At 41.5% G+C, this 23,823-nt stretch overlaps 2 protein-coding genes across 2 annotated transcripts; both read right to left on the bottom strand.

Moving 5' to 3' along the window:
• Nucleotides 1-585: 585 nt before the first annotated feature.
• LOC311126123 (forkhead box protein L3-like) lies at nucleotides 586-2,575 on the bottom strand (the record flags this gene model as incomplete). Its single annotated transcript, XM_084158481.1, has 4 exons — nucleotides 586-1,071; nucleotides 1,496-1,562; nucleotides 1,656-1,757; nucleotides 2,430-2,575. The coding sequence occupies 4 exons, from the start codon at nucleotides 2,573-2,575 to the stop codon at nucleotides 586-588; spliced, it is 801 nt and encodes a 266-aa protein (XP_084014607.1).
• Nucleotides 2,576-4,709: 2,134 nt separating this feature from the next.
• LOC311132482 (extracellular serine/threonine protein kinase FAM20C-like) lies at nucleotides 4,710-22,711 on the bottom strand. The gene is made up of 5 exons (XM_084165767.1): nucleotides 22,563-22,711; nucleotides 19,433-19,613; nucleotides 19,072-19,181; nucleotides 9,079-9,220; nucleotides 4,710-8,579 (listed from the first exon to the last, which is right to left on the bottom strand). The coding sequence occupies exons 1-5, from the start codon at nucleotides 22,627-22,629 to the stop codon at nucleotides 8,318-8,320; spliced, it is 762 nt and encodes a 253-aa protein (XP_084021893.1). The 5' UTR covers nucleotides 22,630-22,711; the 3' UTR covers nucleotides 4,710-8,317.
• Nucleotides 22,712-23,823: the final 1,112 nt, after the last annotated feature.

The following is a 23,823-nucleotide window of genomic DNA, read 5'->3' as shown; positions in this document are numbered from 1 at the left end:
TTCAATCACAGCAACAAGGGTTGAAGCGCTGAGTACCAGCTGTGACATGTGCCCTTCATCTTGTTCATTGCTTTGACACTTTCACCAACCCAAAACATTGTAGAGATTATTACCTTTGAATCTTGATAGGTTATGATGATATCACAGGTCACACTCTCATACAGTCAGCATACTCTGTATTATCCTATCCTTAAAATAGGCAAAATATTATATAGATTATAGATATTATATAGATTATAGATAATATATAGATTATAGATAATATATAGGTGAATCATTATTTTCATAGACCTTCTTAACAGAACATCCTACTTTATGAATAAAGCTTCATGTAAACATTTATGCCAAGACCATGAACAGTGTACAAGTTTATTTTGAGTGTAGACTAATGTACATTTATTATAATCAGCTAGGATACACTGCACAATACTGGACCTCTCTATGTTATTTAATTACAGGACAAGTCAATAAATTATCCCCAAAAGGACAGTCTTTGGATCTCTTCCTTTACTAATTCAGATATGGAGGAAAAACCATCCAATCTTTCAGATGTAGTCTCTCTCTTTCTAGTCAAGATTGTGCCACTCACAGGGTCCAGAAGTGCAGGTTGAGGTGTTGGGGCTCCAGAACATGTATGTGGGGCCCTGTTGTACCACTATGTGGGGGTCTGAAGCCCGGCAGAGGGGGGTCTGGGGTGGAGAGGATGTAGTCAATACTGAATTTAATCTCTGGTTCTGGTTTCCCCTGCTGGTTTGGGTTGAGGGGGTTGAGGGTGTTGTGGGGGTTGAGGGGGTTGTGGTGACCTGGTCTGTGGGAGCAGAAGGAGTCTGGGTCGGGGTTAGGGTTACGATCGGACCGCCTGGTGGAGCCTCCTTGTTGGTTGTTGATGTTGTTATTGTTGTTTACTGGGAGGAAAGGCTCCCCAGGCTCTCTGAAACCTAGCTTCATGTTGCGTCGGCGCCGGCGACGCCGAAAGTTGCCGTTCTCGAAGAGGTCGAGCATGGACTCACAGCCGGTGGCGAAGGTCCAGTAGTTGCCTTTTCCTTTCTCATTTCCCTCCGTGCGGGGGACCTGGACGGAAAATAAAAAACTCACCAATAACAAAAGAGAAATAACCCCATAATATTTGAGATTACACTCAAATGTGAGCGCTATATACGGTACTGTAATGAAACAGTGTTGTGCCTGTTACCATGTTTGATTATATTGTGTGCAAAAAAGTATTTGCTTACAATTCATACAGTCGATTTGTACATCTGTATGTAAACGTGTATGCCTGTCTTATTTGTTACCTTATTATTGTAATATATTTTCAAAGTTTCATACAATATTTCATCAATCAGGATAAAATATTATAGTCTTATATATTTTCTTCTGACTGATATCAAGTGAAACTTGTATAGAAGATTGTGATAACATTTGTACTCTGTTTGATAATGATTCTTAATCAAATGATAAAATATCATCACACAACATGTGATAAAAGGTCCCTTACCTTAACGAAGCAGCTGTTGAGAGAGAGGTTGTGTCTTATGGAGTTTTGCCATGCCCTCTGGTTGGACCTGTAGTGGATAAAGGAAACACTACTCTGTCAAACTGAATTAGTGAAAGGTCTTCAGAAAATGGCTGTTGAATAGACATGTGAAGCTCCTGACCTGTAGTAGGGAAAGCGCTTCATGATGAACTCATAGATCCCTGACAGGGTGACCCGGTGCTCTGGACTCTGCTGGATGGCCATGGCTATCAACGCTATGTAACTGAGGAGAGAGGGCAGACAGAACGTTTAAAAAAGTAAAACGATTTATTTGTTGGTTTTCACATTGATATTCACAAGAACAGGGTTGGAGAGTAACTGATTACATGCCTATTAAGGGGAAAGTAATCCAAAAGTACCTGAAAGTAAGCCGATTACATTACTGAGTTTTGGTAAACCAAAAGTGACGTTACTGATTACAATTTGGGACAGGTAACTGTAACGGATTACATTTAGAAAGTAACCTAACCCTGCCCAATAATATCTTGATAAGACTGATTCGAATTATATTCAGGGAAACTAGTTTAATATTCTTAATAATGATACTGATTTAATTAGGAGATTGTTGAGATACCACAATGAAATCAATAAAATAATAAAACAATATTTGGTTATTTGAAATTAAGAAAATAAGGTAACTGATAGTAAGTAAAAGGTTTTTAGATTTTAAATGGGTTGCATTGCATTCCTTTGTGATGTATATTATGGTCTATAAAATACAAAAATAATTATAATTTATTTTGTTATTTTTTACACATATTCAAACGAACTAAACATAATGTAATATCTTAAATACATCATTTATAATAGCTTAGATCATGAATAATGCTAATAACAATACCCTTCATAATTCCATTATAAGTTATTTATCCTATATTAATCATAAGCACTCTACCTGTAAGCAGGTCGACACATCTTCTTGTCTTCATCCGTGCTGCAGGTGGGGTATCCATCTCCATCATAGTTGAAGCAGTTATATGGATACTGTGAGTTATCAAACATGTCTACACTTCCACCCTGGCTAATATCGGACTGCTTCATCTAATAAACAAATACATGTACCACCCTCTAAATGTAAACCAACAATACCAGACACTTGTTTCCTTTACAGTGAATGTCAACGGTTTTCTACTCTACCATACTCTACTCATAGTGGTGGCTACTGTGAATGAAGTCTACCTTCTCCCTCGTTGATGACTGGGTCCCAAGGAACCCCCCACTCTCCTCCTGACTGACTGTTGGTCCCCAGCTAGGCTAGGCTAGCGCCGATAAGACATGCCATGGACCAAATGACTTGGCCAGCCCAACACATGCAGCCTGTCCGCTTGAACGTCTGAACCCGGGGCGTGATCAACTGGTAGCTAGACTAATCTCTGTCTCGCTTTGAATCTGGGTGGTCTATAGCCTACTTTATGTTTTGTTTGGTTTCTTTTTATAGTCTAATCTACCTAACATGACTTAAACAACTAATCCAATACTAACAAACAACCTCATATCTCCATCTATCTCTTTCTATTTTTTGTCTTTAGCCTAACTCTTTAAAGAGTGTGTTGTGTTGGGGTATGTTGTGTCCAGATTAGTCCGACTTTTTTTCGGGGGTTGGGGGGGGGTTCCTTGCGACACAGACGTTTTAGTCAACGAGGAGAGTTTTGTAGATGTAATCTATAATGCTGTATAATGGTGTTTCCGTGACTAAAACAGGGGATGTGTGTTCTGACGGGCTCCTAACGGGGCATGTAGGTCTCTCCCAGCAGCCGTCACAGACCGGAGAAAACAGCCCGCGGGCGCGAGGCCTCCATGTGTGGTCTGCTGGGATCCAGTAGATTAATTGTTGTAGTGGCACTTTGTGTGATTATATCGATGCGACCAGAACCGTTTTAAAATGCAATTCTGTGTTTACTCATTCTATACTAATGGGGCAACAAAGTGTCAACACCCAGGTCAATTTTAAAGTGGCAAACAAGATTGAACATTTCAGATGTCCATGTCCAAATAAAATCAAATAAAAATAGTCATATTCTCAGATCATGTAATTGGGCACATTTTTAAAGCCATTACTTACTTGAACGTTTTATTCATTTGGAAAATGCACAGGTAGGCCTATACCAGCAAATGTGGATTATATAAACTCTATAATCAGGTGTCCACCTCTTGATCAACTACAGTATATTCTCTTCACATTTAGAGCTATGCTGTATCCTCTCTGTATGTAAGCGACCTTTGTTACCTTTGGTTCGTCTCCCTCAACATTATTTAGCAAATAAAGTGACTAGCCAGTTATTCTAATTGCAATAACACATGATCTATTCTAAACATGCCAGTACAGTAGTTACCTTTCTTTATGCAGTGAAATCAACTGACCACCGTCTTCTGGAGCAAATCCAGGGCTTGGTGGACTACCCACAAGGTCAAACAAGGAGAGTCACTCTATCATAGAATTAGAACTACAACCAGATTCCAGAATTATGTCCATTCTATTCTATGGTCCCTCCATCGGAGCAGTGCAGAGAAAAGAGGGTGGGCTCAGGATCAGATAAGGCATCCCGTCGGTCGGATCCCTGGTTTATTCCCATGACGATGTTTCCTCTGCTTTCTGTCTGCGGCCAGGCTGATTACCCTAGTTGGGCCTGTGGTCCCTCTCCATTAGATGTTTGTCTCAGACTGCATCCCAAATAGCACTCTATTACCTTCACAGTGCACTACTTTTGACTAGGGCCCATAGGGTTCTGGTCAAAAGTAGTGCACAATATAGGGAATAGAGACTCAGACTGGGCTTCCTCCATTCAGTCCTATGGATGCATTTATAAACCCTAGCGGAGGCTTTTCCGGGGGCTGTGAAGGGCTAGGGAAAAGTTATCAAAACAAAAAGACTGTTAACTGTAACCATGTTTATGTTGGGGCGCTAAGGGCCATTTGCATTAGTACTGTAGTAGACTTCATCACTGTACATAAATGTATTCAATTCACTTGATTGCATCTATTAAGCTACAGATCAGGCACTGTACTCTGAACGTATGGACACATATAATTGAGATATTAGATATTAGTTTCTGTGACTCGACTGTGTCTGTGCTGCCTACAAGGATCAGAATCAAGTCAGAGTTTTTTTGCCCCGTCTCAATCATTATTTTATCTATTTTTCTATCTTCGAGAAATAACTGATAATGTTTAATGACACGTTTAAATGCACACCTTGTTTTATTGCACCTTTACAAACCTCCACAGAAACAATGAACTGAACCACAGCCTCTAATGTCCTCCGTCCATACATACTATATCAACCAGACAGACCTATGGAAACACAGATAGAAACAGGATGGGATGGATGGAGTATATGCACAGACCTCCCCACCTACAGTACTGTGCATTCGGAAAGTATTCAGACCCCTTGACTTTTTCCACATTTTGTTACATTACAGCCTTATTCTAAAACGGATTAAATACAAAAAAATCCTCAGCAATCTGCACACAATACCCTATAAAGACTAAGCGAAAACAGGTTTTTAGAAATTCTGCAAATTTATGGAAAATAAAAGACAGAAATACCTTATTTACATAAGTATTCAGACCCTTTGCTATGAGACTCAAAATTGAGCTCAGGTGCTTCCTGTTTCCAATGATCATCCTTGAGATGTTTCTACAACTTGATTGGAGTCCACATGTGGACATGATTTGGAAAGGTCCCACAGTTGACAGTGCATGTCAGAGCAAAAACCAAGCCATGAGGTCGAAGGAATTGTCCGTAGAGCTCCGAGACAGGATTGTGTCGAGGCACAGATCTGGGGAAGGCTACCAAAAACATTTCTGCAGTATTGAAGGTACCCAAGAACACTTTGGCCTCCATCATTATTAAATGGAAGAAGTTTGGAACCACCAAGACTCCTCCTAGGAGCTGGCCGCCCGGCCAAACTGAGCAATCGGGGGAGAAGGGCCTTGGTCAGGTAGGTGACCAAGAACCCAATGGTCACTCTGACAGAGCTCCAGAGTTCCTCTGTGGAGATGGGAGAACCTTCCAGAAGGACAACCATCTCTGCAGCACTCCACCAATCAGGCCTTTATGGTAGAGTGGCCAGACGGAAGCCACTCCTCAGTAAAAGGCACATGACAGCCCGCTTGGTGTTTGCCAAAAGACACCTAAAGGACTCAGACCATGAGAAACAAGATTCTCTGGCCTGATGAAACCAAGATTGAACTCTGGAGGAGACCTGGCACCATCCCTATGGTGAAGCATGGTGGTGGCAGCATCATGCTGTGGGGATGTTTTTCAGCAGCAGGGACTGGGAGACTAGTCAGGATTGAGGGAAAGATGAACGGAGTAAAGTACAGAGAGATCCTTGAGTGCTCAGGACCTCAGACTGGGGTGAAGGTTCACCTTCCAACAGGACAATGACCCTAAGCACAGCCAAAACAACGCAGGAGTAGCTTCGGGACAAGTCTCTGAATGTCCTTGAGTGGCCCAGCCAGAGCCCGGACTTGAACCCAATCGAACATCTGAAAATAGCTATGCAGCGACGCTCCCCATCCAACCTGACAGAGCTTTAGAGGATCTACAGAGAAGAATGGGAGAAACTCCCCAAATACAGGTGTGCCAAGCTTGTAGCGTCATACCCAAGAAGACTCGAGGCTGTAATCGCTGCCAAAGGTGCTTCAACAAAGTACTGAGTAAAGGGTCTGAATACTTATGTAAATGTGATATTTCTAAAAACCTGTTTTTGCTTTGTCATTATGGGGTATTGTGTGTACATAGCTTCTGATCAGGAATTAATATTTTCCTGTAATTACTCTCTCAGTCATGATCCCAAACATTCAAGTATTTCTATCATTGCACAGGCACTAGGTTTACAGTGGGGAAAAAAGTATTTAGTCAGCCACCAATTGTGCAAGTTCTCCCACTTAAAAAGATGAGAGAGGCCTGTAATTTTCATCATAGGTACACGTCAACTATGACAGACAAAATGAGAAGAAAAAAATCCAGAAAATCACATTGTAGGATTTTTTATGAATTTATTTGCAAATTATGGTGGAAAATAAGTATTTGGTCAATAACAAAAGTTTCTCATTTTGTCTGTCATAGTTGACGTGTACCTATGATGAAAATTACAGGCCTCTCTCATATTTTTAAGTGGGAGAACTTGCACAATTGGTGGCTGACTAAATACTTTTTTCCTCTACTGTATCTACTGCAGTGGAGGGTGGTGGGAGGAGTTATAGGAGGACGGGCTCATTGTAATGACTGAAAACAGAATTTAATGTTTCTTTTTTTAACTAGGCAAGTCAGTTAAGAACAAATTCTTATTTACAATGACGGCCTACACTGGCCAAACCCGGACGACGCTGGGCCAATTGTGCGCCGCCCTATGGGACTCCCAATCACGGCCGGTTGTGATACAGCCTGGAATTGAACCAGTGGGTCTGTAGTGACGCCTCAAGCACTGAGATGCAGTGCCTTAGACCACTGCGCCACTCGAGAGCCCAGTGGATAGATGGAACGGAGTCAATAATGTGGGTTCCATACATTTAATGTGTTTGATACCGTTAAATTCATTCCATTCCAGCCATTACAATGAGCCCATCCTCCTATAGCTCTTCCCACCAGCCTCCACTGATCTCTTGTATATATTGACTTTCAGTAGCAATAACTTAATTGTTTTCTCCAGCAAAGCAGATCTGAGGTTGGGAAGTTAAGAAATGTACATCCTGAATATCTGTGGACCACATTGCCATCTGGACATCAGAAATACATCACACCCTAAAGGAACAATAATCATACAAAACTTTGGTGTCACATTTAGCTTCATAGTACCATAATAGAGGACTACTTTTTGATCTTAACTTCAAATCAATAAAATGATCTACGAGCAGAAGAAAAATAAAAGTACAAAGGAGGATATGCTGTAGTGGGAATCACTTTGAATCTGAGTAAATGTTGTAATATAAACATAGATTTTGAACATACATTTTCATTTGATTTAGTCCCACCAATGATTAATGGGTCTGTGAATTACAGCTCTGGACTGGTGTAGTTCTTGAAAAGCCAAAAGAGCCTAAGTTGGACTGGTTTGGTTTTGACACAGTTCAAACAGAATCCACAAGGGATTCAGATGCCTTTCCACTAACACTGAGTGCACTATGATATTCCGAACAAAAAGGTTACATTTATTGACAAAGGACATTTTGTAATTTGTAGACACACTAGTGTTACTCTGAACTCTGTGACCACTTTGTGGCTGTGGTAACTAATAAATACTATTGGAACAGGATTTGAAAGATGAAAAGCAGATGAAGACACCATTTGCAGTAAACCGGCACTCCAATCAAATATATATATAAAAAAAACACATCGACAACAACGTAAACAACACATCGACAACAACATAAAAGAGCAACAGAATTAATACATTTTTTTTGTTCATTAAGACACAGAGTTGATCTCCTCCAATATGCACGTTGTTTACAGGCCCGTAACAGGTCCCAACAACGCGTAGAAACACACATGATTCAGGTGATGACAGAAGGAATAATACCAGCCTTGGAATTCACTGAATTCAAAAACGTCTTCTGAACAAGACAAGCGTCTCTCACAAGACTTTCATGGTCTGTAGCGCTTTGGTGGGCAATCCATCGATCGATAGGTTGGTTGGGTAGTGTACACTAAATTATTTAAGGGGCCTATGGTGATGGCGGTTCACATTGGTTCAATCCAGTTCAGTCCGATCCACTCTAGTTCCGGCCAGTTCAATCCGGTCCAATCCAGTCTATTCCAGAACGGTCCAGGCCTCCCAGCTACCTTCCCCTGGGTGATGTGTGCCCCCCCTCCCTCTCCCCCGCCAGGTCATCCTCCACAACATTACTATAGCCCTCCTTCTCGATGCAGTCTGCCAGGATGTTGAGTGTGTAGCGTAGTCGTCTGTCCATAGCCTTCAGGTGGGGCTGGATGAGGATGGGGGTCAGTTTGTCCCTCAGCAGAGACTCGGACATCAGACCACTCAGCTGGTACTCCTCCTTAGCCAGCAGCTGCAGACGCAGGTGGGTCGACTTCTTCACTCTGGAGGGACAGGAGGGAATGGAGGAAGTTTATTAATGTTGTTAGATTACGACTTCATATAGTCATAAACTTCTCATAAGTGAAAACTCAGGTTAAGTGCATTGCAGTTCACCAGTCCTAATTCAAGTAAATGCTAAGAGCCTCTGCTCTACAACAAACAAAGAAAAGTAGGAGGGGTGCTCGACAACTATGACAAAAATCCAACAAAAGGGCTTACCAAGAAAAACTTCCAAAAGGACTAATTCGAGGTAGAAAGGATTTGGAGCACTCAACAAAAAAGGCAGAGATTCATTTCTTATTTCTCATTGTTCAGGATGAATTCAGGTGTCTGACATTTCGGTCAGAGCTCCAACTTCTTTCTGCCTCTAATTAGTCCTTTTGGACACGTTTAATTGGTAAGCCCTTTTGTCCAAGTAAATGCTCTTGATGTCTGCATCAACTGACATGTTTGATACATCAAACATGTCAGTTGATGGAAAATATTAAAAAAGTCGCTAACCTGCAACATTGGCTTAAAGGCACCAGAATAGACACCTCATCATGGGAATGCTTTCCAAACCCTCTCCCATTGTCGAGATGGATGATGAAGCTCTCGTTGCCAAACTTCTCAAACGTCTCGTAGTGATGACGATCCATGTTGCCTAAGGAGAGATGTCATTTTAGAAAGGGAGCCATGTTGAAGTTGTAGGGGAGAGTGTGGTAAGTTCAGCCAAAGGGGTAAGTTGAGCCACCCTTGTTTCTAGGAAACCATACACAAAATTAATAATTTGACCACATATTTATGAAGAGGTCATCATTTCATGGAGTCTGTGAACCAAGAAGCCACATAGAAAAAGTGGTAAGCAAGTTAGGTCCAAAAAAACAGATTTTCACCAAGTCAAATGAATTTATTGTGTTAGAGGTTTCATGATGCTTGTATCTAAACCAAAGTAGATAATTGTAAGGTTGTTCTATATATCAGTTGGGGTCTCTATAAGCTTCAATATGAGGTCCCAAACCTAGCATGAAAGTGCATCTTTGTAGCTGTGTGTGGGCTAATATAGTGCTTTGTGATTGGAAACCCTAATTGGTCTATGCGGACAAGTTCTTGCCTTGTTTAGATGTTTTCTGTTGGAAAGATATCAGTTTGTCTCTGTGGATGGTTTGTCCTCTGACAAATCAATGTTAAGTTTCGGTGTTCCTCAAGGTTCCGTTCTAGGACCACTATTGTTTTCACTAAATATGCTACCTCTTGGTGATGTCATTCGGAAACATACTGTCAACTTTCACAGTTATGAAGATGACACACAGCAGTACATTTCGTTGAAACATGGTGAAGCCCCAAAATTGCCTACCCTGGAAGCCTGTGTTTCAGACATAAGGAAGTGGAAAGCAAATGTTTTACTTTTAAACTTGGACAAAACAGAGATGCTAGTTCTAGGTCCCAAGAAACAAAGAGATCTGCTGTCGGATCTGACAATGAATGTCAATGGTTGTACAGTCGTATCAAATAAAACTGTGAAGGACCTCTGCGTTTCTCTTGACCCTGATTTCACTTTTGACGAACATATCAAAAATATTTAAAGAGCAGTTTTTGTATAAGCACTTCAATCAATCAATCAATCAAATGTATTTTATAAAGCCCTTTTTACATCAGCAGATGTCACAAAGTGCTTAAACAGAAACTGAGCCTAAAACCCCAAAGAGCAAGCAATGCAGATGTAGAAGCACGGTGGCGAGGAAAAACTCCATAGAAAGGCAGGAACCTAGGAAGAAACCTAGAGAGGAACCAGGCTCTGAGGGGTGGCCAGTCCTTTTCTGGCTGTGCCGGGTGGAGATTATAAGAGTTCCACTTTGTGACAACTGCTGATGTAAAAAGGGCTTTATAAAATTTTTAAATGATTGACTGATGACAAGTTGAGCATATTGAAGTGTTTTCTTCTCAGGTGTAATGCAAGACCTTATCGCTGGGATATGAGGTAACAACAGGGCCTGGCTTATGTTAAAGGTGTTTTAAAAAGTACAAAGTGTTAGGTGTTAAGCCTGTGTTACAATATGCTTATTATGATTAAAAGACAAAAAAGTGATGGTGATTGTGTTGAATTTTGTCTAGGAAATAAAGATAAGACATGGTTTTAAAAAGGTAGTGGTAATATTTAATTCAGTACAAAAATGTGTTGGAGGCTTTACTTACCCTGTCAGGTGGATGGATAATATTGGCAAAATAGAAATGCTCACTAATAGGGATGTAAACAAATTTGTGCACAAAATTTGACAGAAATATGCTTTTGTTGCGTATGGAACATTTCTGGGATCTTTTATTTCAGCTCATGAAACACGGGACCAACACTTCACATGTTGCGTTTATATTTCTGTTCAGTATAGTATTCTTTCTAACAAAGATATCTACAGTTGAAGTCGGAAGTTTACATACACTTAGGTTGGAGTCATTAAAACTTGTTTTTCAACCACTCCACACATTTCTTGTAAACAACCGATAGTTTTGGCAAGTCGGTTAGGACATCTACTTTGTGCATGACACAAGTAATTTGTCCAACAATTGTTTACAGACAGATTATTTCACTTATAATTCACTGTATCACAATTCCAGTGGGTCAGAAGTTGACTGTGCTTTAAACAGCTTAGAAAATTCCAGAAAATGATGTCATGGCTTTAGAAGCTTCTGATAGGCTAATTTACATCATTTGAGTCAATTGGAGGTGTACCTGTGGATGTATTTCAAGGCCTACCTTCAAACTCAGTGCCTCTTTGCTTGACATCATGGGAAAATCTAAAGAAATCAGCCAAGACCTCAGAAAAACAATTATAGACCTCCACAAATCTGGTTCATCCTTGGGAGCAATTTCCAAATGCCTGAAGGTACCACGTTCATCTGTACAAACAATAGTACGCAAGTATAAACACCATGGGACCACGCAGCCGTCATACCGCTCAGGAAGGAGACGCGTTCTGTCTCCTAGAGATGAACGTACTTTGGTGCGAAAAGTGCAAATCAATCCCAGAACAGCAGCAAAGGACCTTGTGAAGATGCTGGAGGAAACAGGTACAAAATTATCTATATCCACAGTAAAACAAGTCCTATTTCGACATAACCTGAAAGGCCGCTCAGCAAGGAAGAAGCCACTGCTCCAAAACCACCATAAAAAAGCCAGACTACGGTTTGCAACTGCACATGGGGACAAAGATCGTACTTTTTGGAGAAATGTCCTCTGGCCTGATGAAACAAAAATAGAACTGTTTGGCCATAATGACCATCGTTATGTTTGGAGGGAAAAGGGAGCTGCTTGCAAGCCGAAGAACACCATCCCAACCGTGAAGCACGTGGGTGGCAGCATCATGCTGCGGGGGTGCTTTGCTGCAGGAGGGACTGGTGCACTTCACAAAATAGATAGCATCATGAGGAAGGAAAATTATGTGGCTATATTGAAGCAACATCTCAAGACATCAGTCAGGAAGTTAAAGCTTGGTTGCAAATGGGTCTTCCAAATGGACAATGACCCCAAGCATACTTCCAAAGTTGTGGCAAAATGGCTTAAGGACAACAAAGTCAAGGTATTGGAGTGGCCATCACAAAGCCCTGACCTCAAGCTCTGTCAGGAGGAATGGGCCAAAATTCACCCAACTTATTGTGGGAAGCTTGTGGAAGGCTACCCGAAACGTTTGACCCAAGTTAACAATTTAAAGGCAATGCTACCAAATACTAATTGAGTGTCCGTAAAAATCTGACCCACTGGGAATGTGATGAAAGAAATAAAAGCTGAAATAAATCATTCTCTCTACTATTATTCTGACATTTCACATTCTTAAAATAAAGTGGTGATCCTAACTGACCTATACAGGGAATTTTTACTAGGATTAAATGTCAGAAATTGTGAAAAACTGAGTTTACATTTTAGCAGACAATACAGTTAGTGAGTGCATACATTTTTCATACTGGCCCCCCGTGGGAAACGAACCCACAACCCTGGCGTTGCAGGCGCCATGCTCTACCAACTGAGCTACAGGGGACCTTGTTTAACTGTATTTGGCTAAGGCATATGTACACTTCCGACTTCAACTGTACATATACAGTGGCTTGCAAAAGTATTCACCCCCCTTGGCATTTTTCCTATTTTGTTGCCTTACAACCTGGAATTCAAATGGATTTTTTGGGGGTTTGTATCATTTGATTTACACAACATGCCTACCACTTTGAAGATGCAAAATATTTTTTCTTGTGAAACAAACAAGAAATAAGACAAAAAAACAGAACACTTGAGCGTGCATAACTATTCACCCCCCCAAAGTCAATACTTTGTAGAGCCACCTTTTGCAGCAATTACAGCTGCAAGTCTTTTGGGGTATGTCTGTATAAGCTTGGCACATCTAGCCACTGGGATCTTTGCCCATTCTTCAAGGCAAAACTGCTCCAGCTCCTTCAAGTTGGATGGGCTCCGCTGGTGTACAGCAATCTTTAAGTTATACAACAGATTCTCAATTGGATTGAGGTCTGAGCTTTGACTAGGCCATTCCAAGACATTTAAATGTTTCCCCCTAAACCACTCGAGTGTTGCTTTAGCAGTATGCTTAGGGTCACTGTCCTGCTGGAAGGTGAACCTCCGTTCCAGTCTCAAATCTCTGGAAGACTGAAACAGGTTTCCCTCAGGAATTTCCCTGTATTTAGCGCCATCCATCATTCCTTCAATTCTGACCAGTTTCCCAGTCCCTGCCGATGGAAAAACATCCCCACAGCATGATGCTGCCACCACCATGCTTCATTGTGGGGATGGTGTTCTCGGGGTGATGAGAGGTGTTGGGTTTGCGCCAGACATAGCGTTTTCCTTGATGGCCAAAAAGCTCAATTTGAGTCTCATCTGACCAGAGTACCTTCTTCCATATGTTTGGGGAGTCTCCCACATGCCTTTTGGCGAACACCAAACGTGTTTGCTTATTTTCCTCTTTAAGCAATGGCTTTTTTCTGGCCACTCTTCCGTAAAGCCCAGCTCTGTGGAGTGTATGGCTTAAAGTGGTCCTATGGACAGATACTCCAATCTCCGCTGTGGAGCTTTGCAGCTCCTTCAGGGTTATCTTTGGTCTCTTTGTTGCCTCTCTGATTAATGCCCTCCTTGCCTGGGCCGTGAGTTTTGGTGGGCGGCCCTCTCTTTGTTTGTTGTGGTGCCATATTCTTTCAATTTTTTTATAATGGATGTAATGGTGCTCCGTGGGATGTTCAAAGTTTCTGATATTTTTTTATAACCCAACCCTGATCTGTACTTCTCCACAACTTTGTCCCTTACCTGTTTGGAGAGCTCCTTGGTCTTCATGGTGCCGCTTGCTTGGTGATGGCCCTTGCTTAGTGGTGTTGCATACTCTGAGGCCTTTCAGAACAGGTGTATATATACTGAGATCATGTGACAGATCATGTGACACTTAGATTGCACACAGGTGGACTTTATTTAACTAATTATGTGACTTCTGAAGGTAATTGGTTGCACCAGATCTTGTTTAAGGGCTTCATAGCAAAGGGGGTGAATCCATATGCACACAACACTTTTCCGTTATCTATTTTTTTTTAAACAAGTTATTTCTTTCATTTCACTTCACCAATTTGGACTATTTTGTTTATGTCCATTACATGACATCCACATAAAAATCAATTTAAATTACAGGTTGTAATGTAACAAAATAGGACATTCGCAAAGGGGGCTGAATACTTTTGCAAGGCATTGTATTTCAGGATGTTGTATATCCCTGGGAATAATCAGAATTCATGTAAACATTACACTTTACATGAATTGTGGCATATCAAGAAACTGATTAAACAGCATGATCATTACACAGGTGCACCTTGTGCTGAGGACAATAAAAGGCCTCTCTAAAATGGGAAGTTTTGTCACACAACACAATTCCACAGATGTCTCATGTTATGAGGGAGCGTGCAATTGGAATGCTGATTCCAGGAATGTCCACTAGATCTGTTGCCAGAGAATTGAATATTCATTTCTCTACCATAAGCCACCTCCAACGTCGTTTTATAGTAAGTTGAGCCGCGGGACAGCGTAAGTTAAGCCTCCAACACATTTCTGTACTGAATGAAATATTACCACTACCTTTTTAAAACCATGTCTTATCTTTATTTCCCAGACACAATTCAACACAATCACCACTTTTTTTTGTCTTTTAATCATTTCCGCAGACCACGTATAACCACACCAGCCCAGGACCTCCACATCCGGCTTCTTCACCTGCGGGATCACCGCCACCCGGACAGCTGATTCAACTGAGGATTATTTCTGTCTGTAATAAAGCCCTTTGTGAAGAAAAGCTCATTCTGATTGGCTGTGGGTGGGCCTATGCCCTCCCAGGCCCACCCATTGCTGCGCCCCTGCCCAGTCATGTGAAATCCATAGATTAGGGCCTAATGAATGTATTTCAATTGACTGATTTCCTTATATGAACTGTAACTCAGTAAAATCATTTAAATGAGCTACAGGGGACCTTGTTTAAATGTATTTGGCTAAGGCGTATGTACACTTCCGACTTCAACTGTACATATACAGTGGCTTGCAAAAGTATTCACCCCCCTTGGCATTTTTCCTATTTTGTTGCCTTACAACCTGGAATTCAAATGGATTTTGGGGGGGGGTTGTATCATTTGATTTACACTACATGCCTACCACTTTGAAGATGCAAAATATTTTTTCTTGTGAAACAAACAAGAAATAAGACAAAAAAACAGAACACTTGAGCGTGCATAACTATTCACCCCCCCAAAGTCAATACTTTGTAGAGCCACCTTTTGCAGCAATTACAGCTGCAAGTCTCTTGGGGTATGTCTGTATAAGCTTGGCACATCTAGCCACTGGGATTTTTGCCCATTCTTCAAGGCAAAACTGCTCCAGCTCCTTCAAGTTTGATGGGCTCCGCTGGTGTACAGCAATCTTTAAGTCATACCACAGATTCTCAATTCTCAATTGTAACTCAGTAAAATCATTTAAATTGTTGCATGTTGCGTTTATATTTTTGTTTACAGTTTTTTACAATCACTTTGGCACTAATTTCAGAACCTTGACGTCATTTTTCAAAACTCTAGACACAAAACTCAACCAATGATCAAAATGCACATTTTTCAAAACTCTAACACTTTTTTCAATTGCTTGGATACAATACACATAAAACTAAAATCATTTGTTTATTTAACAATAATCACCTGTTCAATATGACACAACTTAACATCAAAGTACTACTATTTCAAAAGGCAATTCACACATTACATTTCAGATGAGTGTCTATTCATTTCATTACAATTATCCAACTATCAATTGATACAACTGCTCAAAATGATAAGTAACTGTTGCATTGCTCTTAATGCATAGTTGTATGGAAACAGACAAACAATATTCCATGTTTAGATCATGAAAGTTTCAAGATAACGAGATTCATTGCCACCAATTAGCGTGGAGCATGAACCAATTAGACTACATTATCTATGGATGTAATATTTCATCATCATTCTTTATCAGACACCGTTTCTATGGTCCCCTTGTAAACTTCCTTGATGAGCTCGATCAGGTCTGTAGAGCTGATGGCGTGACCTATGTCATTGTATGGGATAATGTCAGGTTCCACCATGCTCATATGGTGAAAGCATAGTTTCAGGCCCATGCACAATTTACCACCCTGTATTTACCCCCATACTCTCCTTTCCTTAACCCGATTGAGGAATTTTTCTCCACATGGAGATGGAAGGTTTATGATAGGCGCCCTCATGAACAAGTCACTCTTCTCCAGGCCATGGATGATGCATGCAATGACATCACGGCAGACCAGTGTCAGGCCTGGATTCGCCATGGCCGAAGTTTTTTTCCAAGATGTTTGGCTAATGAAAACATCCATTGTGATGTAGATGAGAACCTGTGGCCAAATCCACAAGACAGAGTTGATGAAAATGTAGAAGTACAGTAATCACTCCTATGTTTTGCTTTTTACAGTACAAGCAAGCAAGTTGAGGAACACTGCATTTGATGTTTTACAGTACTGTATTGTTTTTCATCAATATATTTCAGATTTTGTTCAATGATTCCACTGTGTCTATAGTATTCTCTCTACTACTGCAGTACTTTTACAGGGATGTATTTACATGTAGTACCATAATGAAACATGTATCACCTATTTTGTACTACAATATTTAATGATCGTACGAACAATGACACAGTGGAACTATCGGTTGCTTGTGTGTGGGTGATCTAAATTAACGTTTCATTGGTTTTCACAATACATTTGTTTTTTTAACCAATGATTGTGCAAGTGCAAGATTTATTTAAAGATATGAATGCACAATGCAATGTTTTGAACATTGGACAGCCTGTGTTACAAGTGATGACCGTTTTGAGTTTTGTGTCTAGAGTTTTGAAAAATGACGTCAAGGTTCTGAAATTAGTGCCAAAGTGATTGTAAAAAACTGTAGTATATATATCTCCCTTGATGGAGTGATGCTGAATGTAAAAAAATGGTTCACCTTACCCCACTCTCCCCTACAGTGTGTGTGTGTGTGTGTGTGTGTGTGTGTGTGTGTGTGTGTGTGTGTGTGTGTGTGTGTGTGTGTGTGTGTGTGTGTGTGTGTCAGTGGCGGTCAGTGCCGTTTAAGATGAGGGAGGACCATTGTTTTTTCATGAGCATGGCCTTATTTCTATTACAGCATATTGGATGACTGTCATTCATATTCCATTCACCCAGTTCAATGTAACAGTGATGGGTTTAGGCTACTACATGATACCAACATTTTCCCTATACCCATCATGAGGTTACTACAACCTAACCTATGAATGAAAGTTTACAACGTAGGTGCACAGGTCGAGAGAAAATGTTTAGGTGATAGACAGTGACACATTCAATACCACTCTTGCCTGCATCTAGCTAATCTAGGGTGTAATCATTAGTCCAACAGTTGCAAACGAGAGTTTCAAATCAAATCAAATCAAATCCAAATTTATTTGCCACATGCGCCGAATACAACAGGTGTAGACATTACAGTGAAATGCTTACTTACAAGCCCTTAACCAACAATGCATTTTTTTTGGTAAAAATAAATAAAAGTGTTAAGTAAAAAAATAAAAGCAAATAACTAAAGAGCAGCAGTAAAATAAAATAACAGTAGGGAGGCTATATACAGGGGGGTACCGTGCAGAGTCAATGTGCGGGGGCACCGGCTAGTCAAGGTAATTGAGGTAATATGTACATGTGGGTAGATTCAGGTATGTTTATCTCTGTTTAGTTTTGCTTGATTCTGTTTAAGAAACGTTTTTCAACAGAATCGGCAGAATGAATACACCCCTGATCAAACGTAAACACAGTTCACTTTCATAGCAGCCATGTTGTATTCCTTCTCGCATCTATGCGCTATCCTCCTCTGACCTTGACCCTTCGCTTATGGACTTCAATGCACAACACATCAGCTTTCCAAGCCAAACCATATCATAACCGCTACAGACAGCTTACATCGTTGTCACCATATTAGCTAAAGTAACGTCATAGTCAACATAGCTATAATAACACGTTAGTAAACCCGCTACAATCATGCAGTACCATTACAGTGTACAGTCAGTAAGCAGTTTAGCACTTACACTGGCGGCCCCCTGTGGCAATAAATGAGTAAAACCAAAAGCTTACCTTGACTTGGAAGAGTTCCAGTGTTGTGTTGGATAGTCATAGCCAGCTAGCTAACATAGCATCCCTCTGTTTGAGAAGGGTGTTTGAGTAGACTACACTAGCTAGCTGCATTTGCTAGCTAAGTAAGTGAAACTGAAAGTAAAAAAAAAAAATGATGATGATGAAATCTCTATAACGCTCTCTCTTGTTTCTCCTTCATTTTGGAAGAAATTAATTTGTTCAAAACTGTTCAACTATTGTCTTTCTCTCTCTTTGAGTCAACTACTCACCACATTTTATGCACTGCAGTGCTAGCTAGCTGTAGCTTATGCTTTCAGTACTAGATTGATTCTCTGATCCTTTGATTGGGTGGACAACATGTCAGTTCATGCTGCAAGAGCTCTGATAGGTTGGAGGACGTCCTCTGGAGGCTGTCATAATTACTGTGTAAGTCTATGGAAGGGGGTGAGAACCATGAGCCTCCTAGGTTTTTTATTGAAGTCAATGTACCCAGAGGAGGACGGAAGCTAGCTGTCCTCCGGCTACACCATGGTGATACCCTACAGAGTACTGTTGAGGCTACTGTAGACCTCCATTGCAAAATAGTATGTTTTAATCAATTATTTGGTGACGTGAATATATTTAGTATAGTTTTATCTAAAAAGGATAACTTTTTTAAATGTTTTACCCTTTTTATTTTTCTGAAATTCACTAAGGAGGATGGTCCTCCCCTTCCTCCCCCGAGGAGCCTCCACTGCTACAAACACACATACGTATCAGCTAGCGTGACGAAAACAGAGGCTACATAGCTACATTTCAAATAGCCTCGACTGATGTCTGTATGTATTAGGAGGTGTCGTCTCACCCATGAGGAAGTCAAAGATGGTCATGTCCATGATGTCCAGTAGACGGGTGCCGTTGTTGTAGGGCGGGGTCTGTTTTACCTCTTCACAGTAGTCAGGGTCCACCTCCCACCTACACACACACACACACACACACACACACACACACACACACACACACACACACACACACACAGCAGAGTACTCATCAGCACCTTAATAACCTATATTCAGTATGTAAATACACCTATCGAGTGAACAACCTTAAAATCAAACTGTTCAACATCTTCAACTCTTCAAACTCTACATGGATGTATAAGCCTGTATATAAATGCACCACTCTATTTTTTGTTATAATATGTCCTCCTTGTATTGGTGTCTTACTCTGCTTTCTTGCGTTTGTTGTAGGATCGTCTCCAGGGGTTTCTCCAGGTCTTGCGTTTGGCCAGGGTAAGGTCTGGGAGGAAGGCAGCCAGGGAACCCTCGATCTGGTCTGGCTTACCGCACAGAGCATGCTCCGTAGAGCAGTAGTACGAACACTCCCCGTAGAAACAGATGTTGTTGGCTGAGAAATGACAGAGTTGATATGAATGGCTTAGTTGGTGATATTGATTTGACAATTTGGTGACCAATAGCACCATCTACAGTACTTAAACTTAAACACAGTTGATATGATCATACTGTATTTTGTATTTTTATAATGTTTTGTATTTTATTAGGATCCCCATTAGCTACTGCTAAAGCAGCAGCTACTCTTCCTGGGGTCCACACAAAACATAATACAGAACGTTAATAGACAAGAACAGCTCAAGGACAGAACTACATACATTTAAAATAATAATACACACTTTCATACATTTATGCCTTAGCATTCCAAGCATCATGTCCTCATTATAACGGAAACACTGCAGCCAATCATTTCATTTCATTTGACCAAATATTGCCTCATTTGCTCTACTGTTACAATTACTTTGCCTAAATAGGTCCTGATATCCTAATCTCACAGCATCCTTGAATCCTGATATCCTAATCTCACAGCATCCTTGAATCCTGATACCCTAATCTCACAGCATCCTTGAATCCTGAAACCTTAATCCCACAGCATCCTTGAATCCTGATATCCTAATCTCACAGCATCCTTGAATCCTGATGTCCTAATCTCACAGCATCCTTGAATCCTGATATCCTAATCTCACAGCATCCTTGAATCCTGATATCCTAATCTCACAGCATCATTGAATCCTGATATCCTAATCTCACAGCATCCTTGAATCCTGATACCCTAATCTCACAGCATCCTTGAATCCTGATACCCTAATCTCACAGCATCCTTGAATCCTGAAACCTTAATCCCACAGCATCCTTGAATCCTGATATCCTAATCTCACAGCATCCTTGAATCCTGATGTCCTAATCTCACAGCATCCTTGAATCCTGATATCCTAATCTCACAGCATCCTTGAATCCTGATATCCTAATCTCACAGCATCATTGAATCCTGATCTCACAGCATCCTTGAATCCTGATACCCTAATCTCACAGCATCCTTGAATCCTGATACCCTAATCTCACAGCATTCTTGAATCCTGATACCCTAATCTCACAGCATCCTTGAATCCTGATATCCTAATCTCACAGCATCCTTGAATCCTGATGTCCTAATCTCACAGCATCCTTGAATCCTGATATTCTAATCTCACAGCATCCTTGAATCCTGATACCCTAATCTCACAGCATCCTTGAATCCTGATATCCTAATCTCACAGCACCAGTTATTCTGTAAATACCTCACTACATCAGGAACCAACTGTGTCCTTGGTTCTTTCGTTTGACGCCAATACTATGCATAATTATGTAATTCATAGACGCTACCCACTGGAAACAGAAAGTTGGTTGCACAATGTTGGTTCCACGTAATTTCAATGAAATTACATTGAACCAACATGGAATAGACGTTGAATTGACGTCTGTGCCCAGTGGGTACTGAATGCAAGTGCAACACACTAAAGCGAAAATGGAAATGCAATTATCATGTGGCGTTTCACCGAAGTTGTTAACTCCTGCTCAGCGCCCCTTGCGTGAAAAGAGCCACATATCATATCGTAAGGAGTTGCACATAAATTTCACCCCTGCTTTGTTCCCCTCACGTGAATACAGCAACCTTGTTCGCTAAATTCCCCTGACATGAACAAAGCTACACTACACCCATTAATTTGAGTGGATTCGGTAATTTCAGCCACACCCGTTGCTGACAGGTGTATAAAATCAAGCTCACAGCCATGCAATCTCCATAGACAAACATTGTCAGTAGAATGGCCTTACTGAAGAGCTCAGAGACTTTCAACATGGCACCATCATAAGATGCCACCTTTCCAATAAGTCAGTTAGTCAAATGTATGCCCTGCTAGAGCTGCCCTGGTCAACTATAAGTGCTGTTATTGTGAAGTGAAAACGTCTAGGAGCAACAACAGCTCAGCTGCAAAGTGGTAGGCCACACAAGCTCACAGAACGTGACCGCCAAGTGCTGAAGCGCGTAACGCATAAAAATCGTCTGTCCTCGGTTGCAACACTCACTATCGAGTTCCAAACTGCCTCTGGAAGCAATGTCAGCACAATAACTGTTCGTCAGGAGCTTCATGAAATTGATTTCCATGGTCGAGCAGCCGCACACAAGCCTAAGATCACCATGCGCAACGCCAAGCATCGGCTGGAGTGGTGTAAAGCTCGCCGCCATTGGACTCTGGAGCAGTGGAAACGTGTTCTCTGGAGTGATTAATCATGCTTCACCATCTGGCAGTCCGACGGACAAATCTGGGTTTGGCGGATGCCAGGAGAACGCTACCTGCCCCAATGCATAGCGTCAACTGTAAGGTTTGGTGGAGGAATAATGGTCTGGTTTTTCATGGTTCGGGCTAGGCCCCTTAGTTCCAGTGAAGGGAAATCTTAACACTACAGCATAAAATAACATTCTAGACGATTCTGGGCTTCCAACTTTGTGGCAACAGTTTGGGGAAGGCCATTTCCTGTTTCAGCATGACAATGCCCCCGTGCACAAAGCTAGGTCCATACAGAAATGGTTTGTCGAGATCGGTGTGGAAGAACTTGACTGGCCTGCACAGAGCCCTGGCCTCAACCCCCCTGATGTGAATAAAGAAAGCTAGCTTGTTTAGCCAAATTCCCATGATGTGAATAAAGCTATCTTGTTTCACTAAATTCCCCTGACGTGAATAAAGCTACCATGTTTCGATAAATTCCCCTGACGTCAACAAAGCTACCTTGTTTCGCTAAATTTCCCTGACGTGAACAAAGCTACCTTGTTTCGCTAAATTCCCCTGACGTGAACAAAGCTACCTTGCTTCTCTAAATTCCCCTGCCGTGAATAAAGCTGTATAAGCTTCCCTTGTTTTACTCATTCAGTTACATTGCTCAAGACAGCTGTGTTTGAACCTCAGACTACTGTCCTATAGGACACTGACACAGAGAACAGAGGAGTGGAGCGTGTCTGGTTCAGTACCTGGTGATATGAAGAAGGTTCTCCACAGCTTCTTGTCTCTGGTGACGTCTTTGATCTCTTTAGTCATATTCAATAGTCTACCGGCTACAGGAGGGACACGGCGGAAATCCAGGATCCTGCAACAGGACAAAGAGAGACATATAGGTCCACATAGTCCACATGCTATGCTACCATATTTATTCAAGTAAAGTGCACTGTCATTTATTTTTTACACCACCAGAGGGAGCTGTGACATAAGAAGGAGTACTCTGCTTCGAACTGCTACAGTAACAGCCTAGGCCATCACAGAAATGTCTAAATCATTTCACATCAAAAGCTCAAATGACTCTATTCTAAATCAGTGATGATAATGATCTAATCAACCGGTCTTAATTCACACCATGCATAGTTCTGCTATGTCTCTATTCTACTCTACTGACGTGGGAAGGAGAAGCCACGAGTTGGACACATGCCTCTGATGATGACTCATCTGTGTGTGAACCCAGGTATGTGTGTATGTGCACAGAATATTGGCGTGTGTGTGGGTGCAGATGTGTATCTGCGTATGTCCTGTGAATGTGTGTATGCATGAACTATACAGATGTTCTGTGTTTACAGTATTCTCAGCGCGTATGAGACCACTCCAGGGAGATGGAGTCTTCTAATATGAACCCTCTCTCTCTCTCTCTCTCTCTCTCTCTCTGTCAGTCACTCTCCCTCTCTCTCTTCTCGCCCTCTCTCTCTCTCTCTCTCTCCCTCTCTCTCTCTCTCTCTGTCAGTCCCTCTCACTCTCTCTCTTCTCTCCCTCTCACTCTCTCTCTCTCGCTCTCTCTCTCTCTCTCTCTCTCTCTCTGTCAGTCCCTCTCTCTCTCTTCTCGCCCTCTCTCTCTCTCCCTCTCTCTCTGTCAGTCCCTCTCGCTCTCTCTCTTCTCTCCCTCTCTCTCTCTCGCTCTCTCTCTCTCTCTCTGTCAGTCCCTGTCTCTCTCTTCTCGCCCTCTCTCTCTCTCTCTCCCTCTCTTGCTCTTTCTCTGTCTGTCTGTCTCTCTCCTCTCTCTTTCTCTCTCCTCTCTCTCTTTTTCACTGTCTCTCTCTCTCCTCGCTCTCTCTCTCTCCCTCTCACTCTCTGTCAGTCCCTCTCTCTCGCTCTCTCTGAGTGCTGTCATGCCTGTCTCTGTGCGTGCTACACACTCATGTTATGCATGTATAACCCCCTTTCTGTTAATGATGACACCACTTCTAATCAGGGATGCTTTCAATATTTACCTACCTACATGGACTAGGC

The sequence above is a fragment of the Coregonus lavaretus genome (assembly GCF_964263955.1).
Source record: "Coregonus lavaretus genome assembly, chromosome: 1".
Taxonomy (NCBI): Eukaryota; Metazoa; Chordata; class Actinopteri; order Salmoniformes; family Salmonidae; genus Coregonus; species Coregonus lavaretus.
Note: the sequence above shows the minus strand (reverse complement) of the source record. Positions and strands in the feature narration are given on the sequence as shown.